The sequence below is a fragment of the Myripristis murdjan genome, chromosome 1, assembly GCF_902150065.1.
Source record: "Myripristis murdjan chromosome 1, fMyrMur1.1, whole genome shotgun sequence".
In the NCBI taxonomy this organism is placed as follows: domain Eukaryota; kingdom Metazoa; phylum Chordata; class Actinopteri; order Holocentriformes; family Holocentridae; genus Myripristis; species Myripristis murdjan.
In genome coordinates, this window is record NC_043980.1 from 22,697,502 (window position 1) to 22,711,006 (window position 13,505).

At 41.3% G+C, this 13,505-nt stretch overlaps 1 protein-coding gene across 1 annotated transcript in view; it reads right to left on the minus strand.

Moving 5' to 3' along the window:
• The window catches only part of fhip1aa (FHF complex subunit HOOK interacting protein 1Aa), a 29,605-nt gene that overhangs the window by 14,884 nt on the left and 1,216 nt on the right, over positions 1 to 13,505 (minus strand). Inside the window, exon 2 of the mRNA XM_030048772.1 lies at positions 1,454 to 1,674. Coding sequence (XP_029904632.1) covers positions 1,454 to 1,561 — 108 coding nt within the window. The 5' untranslated portion in view covers positions 1,562 to 1,674. The remainder of the gene's footprint in view (positions 1 to 1,453; positions 1,675 to 13,505) is intronic.

Below are 13,505 nucleotides of genomic sequence, written 5' to 3' on the forward strand. Positions count from 1 at the left end.
TGGTTCGGTCTCCCTCGTCCCATCTACTCAGGAGTCATTATAAATAATGAAGATGAAAACTGAACAGCCATTCAGTCTGAATATCAGGCAAGTGGAGAGCAGTGGTAGAGAGGGAGGCAAAGGGATCAGAAAGAGCAGCCATCAGATAATTCTGATTATGTCAAGTCAAGCTAAATAAGACTCTAAGAAACATCACATGTTCACACACAATTATTTTTCAACCTGCATAAAAAAGACTTGTCAATTAAAAGCCTGAAAGACCAGTAGTTCAATATATTCACTTATGTGTGGGGCTGACGCCTAGTTTTATTGACTCTCAAACAACACCTAGGCATCAGTTAAAGGTGCACTATGCAAAACTGACAAGGGTTGGTCTAAGTGAGACTCAATTGAGAAAAATGTGGATTAACCAAATAATTTATTGGTGAATGAGGTTGGCGATGAGAACCATGTAGTCTCAACCATCAAATTATTCCACATTTTTTGTCAATTGAGTCTAAAGTTTCCTCACTTGGACCACCCTGTAGTGCACCACTGACATCTAAAACAGAGAAACAAACGCAAACATTTCTTGCATTTCTGATTATCAAGCAGTCTGTGGAATTAATTCACTTTCTTTCTCAAGAAAGTAGGAAACTTGGTACAAGTGTGTTGGCTCCAGAATCACACCCACAACCAATTTGAAATCACACAAAAATTTGAATCAGGAAAGCATTCAAAACGTTCACACTGACAGCTCACCGCCAAAAAAATGGTAACTTTCAGCACAATAGGGGCTTGTAGTGAAGGTTACATATGCCCATTTTAACACAGATGGTAAGAAAACAACTCCTGGCCAAACCGCACAACCGATGCCTAGAAACTCGCAGTGGCAAGCTTCATAAACACACTGTCAAATTCAACAATGCTTCAGTTAGCTGTGAACACCATGAAACCACTGAAGAAGTTAGACCGCCCACTCTGACAACCGCTGAACAACAAGTGGACAATGAGTTCCCTGTGCACTTTTTAATGCTAGATGTCTGGTCAGTGTCTTTCCTGTGTTACTGTACATAATGGTTATTCCCTAACTACTCCCTACTGTGGTAGGGAGTAGACCTAACAGCCTGCCAGGTCCCACAAGGGTGAATAAGGGACACATGCTGCAGGAAAGAGCCAAGAGGCTGAAACAGTCGGCTTCACATAGCCAAGATTCCACTGGCTGAGACCGCACCGGGCTCAGTGGTGGGAAAGCAGCACAGTTAACAGGCACAGTCCGTTTCTTTTGTCAGGGTCTGAGAGAGAAGTTAAGCAAAATATTGGTATTAATAAGATTATCCTATGCCGTTTTTGCATGTGCTGATTTTGGGGTTTGGTTAATAGGCTTAGTTAATCCAAAAGCAGAATCCAAAACATGTTGTGCATACTGCACAGTCGGAAGTAGCAGGACTCTGCTTTGGTGGTTTGAGTTTACCTGAGCCCAGTGGTTCTTGAACACAATCATGCAGGTCTCTGGGTCCACCCCTTTCAAGACCAGAGACTGCCCATCTCTGTTTCCGCTGGCAACCATGGAAGCCATCATGGCAACCGGGTCATATGTGGGCTAAACCATGTCATAGGCAGGAGAGAGAGACGAGTCCCCGCTGCTTACTGGGCGCAACCATAACCATGGGAGGAGGAATAATCACAGGGGACCTGGGGACACAGAAAAAAGACACAAGCAGACATTATCATACACTGAATCACAAAATGTTACTGCCTCACACAAAATAGCACCATATGATGCTGTGATGTGGTAACTGCTGTAAATTCTCCCTCTTTCTGTCTGTCTTTCTCTATTTCTCTGTCTCTGCATGACTAGACTGCAGTTATGACAGGCATGCAGGAAAGAGAACAATAACAGGCAAAGTCAGATGACTGAGTAGAGGAGAGAGGGACACATCTTGCAGCACACACTTGCAGGCTAGTCCTCAGCACACAGCCACACTCTGGACTTTAGACTGAGTTGTCAAATTACTTTTGGAATACCTCATGCCTGAGTGGATTCCAGCCGTCCCCGCTGACACACTGTCATTACAGAAACATTTCGGACTTGAGACTTGGACTTGAGTGAATGGCAACTGGGTGTGAACTATTGTGGCTGAATGTGATTAAAAAACAAAAAACGTATACATTTTTCTTATGTTATTTTAACTGTTGTATTGTGCTGTATTGGTTCTTGGATTATTGACTGCACTTAAAATCTTCTGCTTAGTTAAAGCCAGGGACAGCCCGGAGGGCTTTCCCTTGGATTTTCAGTCCTTGCCTTAATTTGCATAATCTTAGAGTTTCCTGTGAGTCTTAAGGAACTTCCAGGAGAAGCCATCCTCCCATGTGACACCCCAGCTATGCAGTTTTATAAGATTTGCTAGGTCTCTTAAGACAAAATCAAACATGTTTTGAGAGTTGTGTATTGGATTTAGGTTACAGTTTCTAACAAGTTGTGTAGATTGCTATCCCCGAAGAACCCTTGATGTCAAAAGAGATACCCTCTTGGACAGAGAGCACAGCGAGTTTCAGCAAACTGCAACTGTGAAGTGTGACATACCCTCCATCTGCAAGGTTTAATCATCCATTGTTTTACTATTTTATTCCTGGTATTTTAATTCTTCTGCTAGCCCATTTCATTCTTGTTACCTGGCGTTCCATTTTGTGTGTTTTATTACTTTGTTTTAATATTAGATGTACTCTTTGGAAAGCACCTTGTAACACTGCTTTTGATAAGCGCTGCACACTGTATCAAACTTTAATTTTATTATCATCATTATCACTACAGATATTGCTAGATATTGCTTTGTAGAGCAGACATTCATGGCATGGACTCCATGCTGATATCACCACTCTTCAGTAACTACCAAATATTTAACATTTTGTGTCAGTGAGATCTGCATTGCTCACATTGCTTGTTTGTATGAAAAATAAAGCTGGAAATAGCCGAGGGCCTCTTTGCAGATCAGTTCCAACACTGAAGCTTACTCACACAGGCAACATAGAAATTTGAAAGACGTCTACTTTTTCCCCGAAAGGTGAACTGCAGCAGTCAGATAATAAAATGACAGACTTGGGGTAGAAATAGAGACAGGATCATTTGTTGTTTTCCTTGGAGAGTCCATTACTGGGGAGAAGTTTACTTTTACAAACATTACAGAAGTTTTCTTTGACAACACTGGCAGTGGAGGGAGTACCGTGAGGCAAATGTGAATCACTGAACTGGGAAAAAACAAAACAAAAGCAGTAAGGTCTGTATCCAAGGCTTTACTAAAACATGCTGTCACACATTGTTTTCTCTCTGTCACTGGCCAGGTATAGGCCTGCACTTCAGGAAGAGGGATATTTAGGTTGTGCTTATCTCACTGTGTTTCCTCTGCTTGCAGACAGTGAATGGTTGTGATGACTATCATTCCAACACAAGATGATGTCATTGGCCAGACGCCCCGCATGTAAAGTTCAAACCTCTGGAAAATCACAGTCATGGTTAACAGATCCTATCCATGAACAAACTCGGCCTTGATGTACTTCTATCTATCCAGCGATAGAGAATATATAAAAACAAACATCACAGTGATCTACAGTGCAGCTATAAACAAAGACGTGAGTTACTGAGCTTTCCTTTGACTACAGAGCTAGATGTAGTCCAATTCAGGACACTAAGACATTGTTGCGATAAAATTCATCACACACACACACAAGACAATACAGGAGGACACGGGCTATATCACCATGTGGAATCGACTGTGTCACAAGCAGCAGCTGCACACCACAGTACCAAATTACAGCCTCTAGCTCCTGCCCCTAAAACTGCACACCCCTTTCTCTTTTGAATGAACTCTGCCCCACTACCACAGAACGTTTCACAGCCAACCACAGAGCTTAGGCATTACAGGCATTCAGTCAAATTCAGCACCACTCACATCTGCTTTCAGTTAGAAGAGAGTGCTGGCTGGTTGGATTTTTTTTTTTTTTTTTTTTTTAAGCAGGGATGTAAAGGCAGCATGGAAAGTGTGTCAGATTCTGCGTCAGTGGATTTCTTACCTACGCTGAACCATGGCTGCCTGAAGTCTTTAAAACCTGCGGACCGGCTAAGACCTCATTCTCGTCCTTTTGTCACAGAGAGAGAAGAAGATGTGAGAGTGGAGCGGCGGACACTGTGGAGAGGCGCGTGAGCAATGAGGTTTGGGAGGAAGTAGCTGGACATGAGTAAGGAGCTTAGAATGCCAGTTGGATGTAGAGAGGAGGTTACAGGGACAGGGGGAGGAGGAGCACAGGCAGAGTAAGAAGGGGAGGGAGCAACTGAAAAGGCTAAGGAAGAGTCAACAGAAAAGAAAATGAGCTGCAATTATTCATGTCCACACAAAAATAAAGACTAAATACAAGCAATATTTCTGACGGAAAAAAATAATCAGTATCCTATCCTCATCATGACCCATGGAAGAATAACACCATTGTCCCCTCCAATTAGTGCCGCAGTATAATTGGTGTCCCTTCTACATTATGAGCGGCCCAGACCCATTAAACCAACATCATGACTGCCCTGTCCTACACCAGAACTGAGCCACCATGGGAATCACGTCACATGACACCGCTAAATGTTTAATTTGTGCCGGTGGGTGTGTGCAGCCGAGATCTACACTGCAACATCCATTTAATGGTACGTATCACACACTGACTGCATTTTAACTACAGCTGGACCCTAGATAGCTCAAACATAATAGGCTGTGTGTGCTGCCGGTGATGTGTTTTGCCAATAATAATTAGAAAAATGTGGGTTTTCTGGAAAAAAACGCAACCTTTAATAAAAATGCAATGCAAGGAGGAGTGAGAGAGTCAGTGAGAAAGACAGAGGGAGAGAAATCTGTGTGTTTGTGTGGGCGAGAAGATTGCTAAGAGGAGTCATCAAGCCCTCATTTTGTTGTTCAGACTGCTTTTGAGCCATTCCCTTAACCCAACCTGTCATTACACTTAACATTATTTTTAACATTGGCCTTGCCATCTTCTCAGTTTTGCTCCTCCATTGCCATGGAAATCCAAAACAGCCCATTTCAAGGAGTGGGCAGAATGTTTACCCATTTTCTTTCTACCTATCTATCTATCTATCTATCTATCTATCTATCTATCTGCACTGCATTAGTGAACCTCAGACCCTACAGTTGCACAATGACAGTCGTGTGTGCACCAACATAGTAGAGCACAAGTCAGCCACCAATGGGACATAAATATTACAAACTCTTGCAGTGGTTGGCAGGGATTTCGGTTCCCTGCACCTCTGTCTTAGCTTTATTCCCACTTCAATCTTTTCCTTTATCCCAGTGATCACGCAGATCTCTGAAGCTGACTGGAGTGGCTGTGTGTCTGGGTGTAGTCGAACAAAAGGCTGCTGGATTAGCCTGATGCAAGCAGCGATTACCCCTGCTCAGACAACAATATGCTGGCAACTAATGCCTTTCCCTCTCAAATATAAAGAGAATATTTCTTTTTTTTTCTGCACTAGCACATAACTGGCGCAGTGACCTGCATCTCAAGGGAATGGTCATTAAAAATAACAGGGCCATACAGATGTGTGTCCACTATACAACTTCATTAAGTTAATGTAACCTTTGAAAGTGCTGACAGGCTATGCACAACAGCTATTTTGCTCATTCTAAATTGGCTTTTGTACAAGACTTGGATTTAGCAGAGCAGACACAACAACTGAAACTTGGCACAAGGGCCTTAGAATAATACCCAATACAATCCTGGGAAATGAGGGTACAAAATATGCCATTTCCGACCCAGCACAACAAGAAATACAATCTTGTCTCTAAAAAATGAAATGTGCTTTGCAAACAATGCTAGCAAAGGTTTTCTTATTAATAAAGTCATGACCTAGATCACTGCTGCCATTCACAGTTGTCAGAGGCAGTGAGAGCCTCCAGGGGCCCACAAGTGAAAGGGAGAAGTGCCAAAAGAGGAGATGCTCCACTTGCTCAAAATAACCCGAAATACAGTAGAGCCAGAAATAGACCAACTCCTTTTATACAAAAAATGATCACATCATAATATATCAGGCTATTAAAAATACATCTTTACAGATACTTTCTTCCTTTATTCTACTTTTTGCTTTTTTTCAAAGCTGCTCCATATTTCTTGCTTGTTTATAGTCATGTTTTTTATTGTGTTTCTGGTTGATCTCAGTGGTGATGTACTCCATGGCACTAATGTTCCTTAAAAATACAATATAAAAATGCAATAATTGTGCTTTAAAAAAATCTATCATTAGATGGGTGCTGAAATTGTCCAAGGCACTTGAATGTTTAAGTAAGAATGCAGTATTGTGTGTGTGTGTGTGTGTGTGTGTGTGTGTGTGCGCGTGTGTGTGTGTGTGTGTGTATCTGCACAAGTAGGGGTTTTATCTGTTTACAGTCTTTAGCTGCCTGTATAACAGTCTCTTCAACATGCAACCGTTGCTGGATTCTCCTTGGAGTTTAAATGTCCAATTATCCAATCATGGCAATTTGGCAATTAAGCAAATTTGTTGCTTCCATGTCGCTGCAGGCCAGAAGGCAGAGAAATGATAAATCTAACAGGCAGAAAGGGCCTTGGGATCACCCATATCAAAGACAGGAGCATTTTTATGGAGAGATGCAATCAGCTACACCTTTCCTCCGTGAACTAAAGGTATTTCATGAGATTTTTCAAGGCCATATTAAAATTAAATACACCAACCCTAATGAATTATTGCCAAAGTATGAAATGAAACCTTCTGTCTGACCATCACACACGATATCTCAGGCACCGCTTATCAGATTTCGATTCATCTTACCACTGTGTTTTTGGCATTTTCTTTTAAAACTGCACTGATTGAGCCACTACAGGTCACATCAAGGTGACACATTTGTTATTGCTTGGAAAAGAGAAAGACTGCATCATTTGTGGGGGACAATATTTTTACTATTGCAATGTTGTTTTTAATGGATCAGTGAGCTCTGATGCAATTTTGTACAGCGAGAGAGCAAATTTTTTTCTTTGAGCTCCGACTATCAGCAATACATAACACAGCCCAGCTGTTCTTTGATATTGTGCTATGCTTCAAATCTCCCAAAAGTGACCAAAAATTTTACTCATGAGTAAATTTCCAGCAAAAACGACTTTCCAGAGACGCTGAAAAACAGCACATCTGTTCATACAATCGAAATCTGCAAATCAAGAGATTAAATAAATTCAAGTTAAAGGATGAAGACAGACATAATAAATTAAAAGAATCTCAGTGTTGCTTGCAGCAAGTTTAACTACTACTTTACAATGCATGTAATTTGTAATTATTTTTCATCATTTTCATGATTTTTGATGTTTTAAAAATACAGACTGGCTTAAAATTAGGTACTGTTTCTGTCCTGGCTAACAAAGACATCCTAAAATAAAGATATGGATGTCACAACACAGTCTGTAAGGTGACATATTTTAAGGGATTATTTCCTGGTGGCAACTCCCATTTATTCTGTGGGTGTCTGGTGATTGACAGTAAATGTAACATAATGAAAGCACTGATACTGCGGGAAAATGAAATCATGATAACACAGTAACTTTGACAAAACTGAATTAAGGATCCAAGACCGGTGTGCAAATGAGGCATAAAATAATGCACCATGACACAAATTGGACGCTGGGTGTCTTCACACTGGTTGTGTGCTGTTGTGAGAGCGGCTCTGGCAGCATCTAGAGGCTCCTGCAGCTCAGCTCATCTCCAGATTACAGCAAAAGTGCTTGGCTCGTCACTGTGAACAAAGAATTAGATGCCCTCGGGTTGTTCCAAACAATACAGTTTTTGCTGAAACATGTCACATCTTCCCTGTGCTGCCAACTGGAAAGTCTGAGTGTCGGCTTAGGTTATTATTCATTATCATGACAACGCAATTATAGTTAGAAGTTGGTAGTTTCATCTCAATCTATGCATTATCGCTGACAGGGTTTTTTTTCCTGCGCAACAGGCTCTTTTCTGCTCACTCCCCACTCCCAAGGTAAACATGATGAGAACACAAGAGACAATGGGCTGGGCTATCATGTTGCTCCACCTCATCGACCTCATTATTCAACTATTGTTTGTGGATAGTGGCAAAGCAGCCTCAGGAGACGCCAAACAACGGATAAAACCCTCAGGCTGACAGGAACAAACAATCAAAAATAAAAAAAAAGCTTGCCTCTGTGGGTTTTGTCATCTTTCTCTGATCTAGTTTCTGGCATTGTGAGCTTTGCGACATCCCAGGAGGTTTCACACCGAGAGGTGTGGTCTGGATAAGAAGCTGAAAAGCCAGCCACACCTTAAAAATCACATGGCTGCGGAATCTTGCAGTAGAGCGCAAACTCAGTATAGATTACATCATCCCACCACATGTTTAAAGCCTCCAGGGCAGAGACTTGACATTTATGAAACTTTTGGATTTATGAGATGTTTGTAAGAACAAATGTCTTGAAAAACATCATCTCAGTTTTGCTCATTCAGTGCAGTGGAAATCCAAAACAAATCATTCCAAACAGTGCACAGTAAGTTTTACGGTTTGATCTTAGAGTGAGTGAACAGATATTAAGAGTTTTAAATAGCTTTAAACCACTAGGCATAAAAACTTTTTTTTTTTTTTTTTACCTACATCCTGTGCCTTTCTCATGTTGCCTTTTCTCTACCATCCACAGTGGCCAGACATTGTGGTTGATACATACTAAATCATTAGTTCCACGAGTCCTCTGAGATATCATTTGTCCTGGCCTATTTCTCCCTGCTAAAGGTGGCACACAGGAGAAATTTACAGCGGTCACGTGGTGGCCATGGCAACTCAGTGACAGACAGGCTCATTAAAGTGACAGCAGCTGTTGAAATATTTAGGGCCACAGGTGAAGCCACTGAATGGCCAGATAACGCCTGGCCTGGCTATTTATAGTCCTCACCATCCTCACCCAATCAACAACCTACTGTAGTGTGTGGTCTTATCTATATGCTGAATGCCTCCACTCCCTTTAGCCAGAGGGCCAGTTACCAGTTTTTTTTGTTTTGTTTTGTTTTTTTTTTTAGACAATTCATCATCAGGAGAGGAAGACTTTATAATTCACACTTCAGAGATCTATGGATAATGATTTCAAATTTGGACACAAACAAATTTTAAATGGGCATGACTGTAAAATGACAAAACTTACATCTAACCCATACAGAAATATAATATGTGAGCAAAAGTGCCCCAGAGAAATATTGTCATGTTACATACATAGTAATAAATGGAACCCATGAAACCCATATATATGAAGCCCACATATATGTTGTGATGTGTGACTTATGTGCATAAATGAAAACATTTTATCAAAGCATTATATGACCATATAGGTGCACCACTACCCCTATTCATCATACATATATGACAGTATTAGCTGGTGACTCAAAAAACTGGGGGAATATATTTTAGGCATATACAGTATATCCATATGAGAAAAAGTGCAAAATTCAAATATGTTACATTTATGGATATTTCATGTCGTGATACACACCAGATATGGAAATTCTGTGTGTACATTACAATTGTACATGGGAACTATTATCATTTTCACTGCTAATTTATAATTTTGTCACTTTGAAAATATCGTGCAAAGCAGAATAAATTGAGATAGAAAAGTGACTGGAGGTCGATGATAAGCTCTGACTGAATAGAAAACCACGGCAGCACAGGTCTAACAGGTGCTGAGTAATGGCTGCAGAGGCTACAACTGGATAATCAGATAAGACTGTGATTATGTAAGCAGATCTAGTGCTGCTCCACTGCATCCTGTGGATATTAAAAGCACAGATGAGGGCTCGGGGTGTTGGCTGGTTTATTCAACACTGGTTTCAGCAACAGGCTGTTCCAACCATATTGTTCAGTGATCACAGGAGGAGATTCATTAACATGTCCAAACATACACAGCAGCCTACTTTAGGAGGGAGGGGAAGGGAGGAGGAGAAGGAGGCCTGGAGAGAAGTGAGGGACTGGCTGGTATAAGGAGGTCAACAAGCACAGCGGTACCAAACACCCTGAGGGGGAAAACATTAATTTACTCATGTAATGATAAAATACACCTTTCCAAAAACTAGATGACCAGCAGAGGCCAGCCAGAGGACACAAGAGCCCATATGCCACATTGTAAAGATCAAAGACATGTGGCCGGCTTTGTGGGAGCTGCAACTTTCTTTAGAAAAGAGGGAATACAGGTTCTAGCTCAACCTACAACACAGAGATAAGGCTTGGAGGCTTTTACCGCAGGCAGAGACAGATGAGAAGACACAACAGAATGTAGAGGACTCGGCTGCAGGTTCGGTGTCCGGCTTCCTGCCATTGATATTGGCAAAGTGAGATGTGATCCTTGACCTGTGTCTTTGTGAATCTGTCAGCATGTGTGTACTAATCTTTGTTGAGTGCAGCTGCTCAACATCTCCAAGAATAAGGTGTTACCTAGGATAACATTGTGGAAGACCAAAGAAAAAGACCACAGCCTCCATGCTTTTATGTCTTACTGGGGCTGGACAATATGGACAATATCATGATATGTTTGACCAAATACCTCAAATAACAACACTGGGGGGATGAATATTGGTGCTTTTATCATATATTTACACTCAAAGAGATTTTTGATAAACAGTCACTAGTAATGTGGATATGATGACCAAGAAGTTAGAGGCAGGAATCTAACAGGTTCAGGAAATTGCCTCCTTTTGCTATAATGCAGCCAAAACCAGGAAAAGACAACACTTATGCCATATCACGATTTTAATATCAAAAACCAAGATTCTATCCAGCCTCAAATCACAATACATAACTACACAGCTGTTCTTCCTATCACTATACATGGCAGTTCACCAAATACTGAGTAGGAGCTGGAGTGGAGTTTCTGTTTTTTTCTGTCTACATTTTTTGCCTGACACACAAAAGCTGAATTATTGCATTGTGTGTATACAAGGTGGGCTGATGAGATCACTCCACCTTTGATGCTGGTATGAAAGGCAGCGACCTGTTCCCTCAGGACAACAGACCTCTGTCAGTGATAAGCATGTGTTTAATCCCATCTCTGCTCCTGCTACTTCCTCTACGGCTCGTTTGCATCGTGCCCCACTCACCAGCTGATAAAAAGACAGTCATGTTTGCATGGGGAATAGCAGGAGGACAAAGGTATGGCACGATTGTTCATTTAAGAGATGTTATCTGAAGGGAAATCAAGCCAAGGTGCAGCATTATGCTCATAAAATGTAATTAACCAATCACATTAAATTATGAGACCAGGCTTTTGGATAGAAGCAAGCACCTTGCTGCTTTAGTCTGAAATTAAAAAGCCTTGAAAGAAAGCAAATGGTCCAGGTGAACACAGTGCACTCCGAAATGCGTGTCAGGCTCATTGGACTCAAATATTTGCCTGGGTGGAGATAATTGTGACCCTGTGTTTGTTTTCTTCTCCATCTTCATCTTCAAGGCAAAAGAGATGCAAATTCACTTACATGCTTTAGGCATGTGGTTAAAGTATTAAATGTTAGCATCTGCAGCAAGTGAACTATGACTGTAGAAGTCATGGTTCACTTTTTGTCAGTGACTGACTTTCTTAAGACAACTACACAGGCTGCAGAAACTTGTATATTCACGCCAGTTCATTCTTTTCTACAGGCAATTGACACAGTTAGATAATAGAAGTGGTTAGACCAGATTTAGTTGTACTTGCTGTCCTTTACATAATGCTCTTAAGAGTTTCATTTTGCAGACATAGAAGAGGCTGTGGAGAAAAGAAAAGTCGGAATAAAAATCCCTCCAGTAAGTTGGTGCACAGCCAAGCCAAAACATGGGTTAGGATGACACACAGAGGTTTGGAAGATGAACAATATAATGGATTTCTTAGGACAGTTTTAACTCAGCAAGCATTTCCCTATCAGAACGTGTGTGCACATACTAAAAAAATACTGGGGATTTAAGATCTCCCCCACATACACTCACAGACATTTATCCAATTGAAAGGAAACAACGTCCTCATTTAAAAAAAAAAAAAAAAAAAAAAAAAAAAAAAGGTGATAATAGTGGACAGGTAGCACTTTCCCCTGGACTGAGCCTTCAAGAAAAAGCCAGTGGCCCCAACCACATGACTCCTTTGTTCTCAGTCACCTTGCAGGGTCAGTGTCGGGGCTCAGGGCTGGGAAGAATGAGAGTAATCCCAAACACGAGATAAAGCTGAGCTGGGGCTCAGTCCATGGTAAGAAAGGGAAAACAGGTTAAAACACACATGTATGTGCACACACACCTGCTGACATGGTGACACTAATACCTGTCCACTGCTTCACTAACAAAATTCCCCACACGCTCTGCTATTTTTGTCTGACCATCTTGCAGAGCTTTTGGCCTTCCTCCATCTATTTTGTGTGTGTTCAAATGAGTGCATCTACACATTATCGGGGCCAATGCAACTGTGCTCTCTTTCTGTTTCTGGTTCAAAGAGACTTCAGTTTAAATTGCCTCACTGCCAGCTTGCAAAACTTGCAATAAGACAGTAGTTTTCCCCCTGTTGCTTAAGATTTCAGGGAGACAAAACAATATTAAAAGCAATTCTGATTTACAGCTATGACTTTCGAAAATTATTTATTTTCTCAGCACCACATAATGTTGAATAATACTCTGGACACTATAAACAGGTGGAACTGAGATCTCAATCACAAAACTTGTGACACAGAGCTATACATCTAATAAAATTAGTATGACCGTTATTCACAGTCTAGGAGTGTGTGGTGTCCAGAGAAAGACTCTCTGCAACAGAGATCTTCTGTGTGAATAAATTCGGCTCTGGACAGTTAAGTGAGCCACAGATATGCTCCACTATGTGAAAATGGCTACTTGGTGTAAAATGGATCTACAGCATTGCTCTCTGATTCCTCTACAACATACAGTATTTTAATGGTTTCGTTCCCTCTGAGCAGTAGCAGTGTCTTACACATGACTGAAAAGCAACACATTTCCAAGTCCAATTCTTCACACTTCCGCACACTTTTTTTTCTTCCATAAAGACTCTATGTTAAGCCAACTTGTGTCTAACAACTGGAACTTGTGGTTGAGATGTACAGTATAACATCATATGTTACATAAGTCCCTATCAGATCTCCTTGCAGAACAACTCAGTGCCATCATTTTAAATCAGGTCAGCTCTGCTTGGTGTGCTAGAAAGAGCTGCTGCTATTTTCCCAAGTGCCTGGACTTCAAAGAGCATGCACATAAGGGCCATTTTTAGGACCAGCTCATCGGCCACAGCACTTACATCTGATGCTGACATACAGATGTTTGTGGACGCCTGTTCTCATAATAAGCAACAGACAATTTGTCCAGTGATAAGAGTCTCCTGGGGGGTGCATTTGGGTTAGGCCGGCTGGCACTTTGCAGGAAGTGGAAATTCAAATGGTGATGCAATAAAAGCAGAGTTACAGAGGATGAGAGAGCGCAACAGGCTATTTCTATACAGAGGGAGAGAAC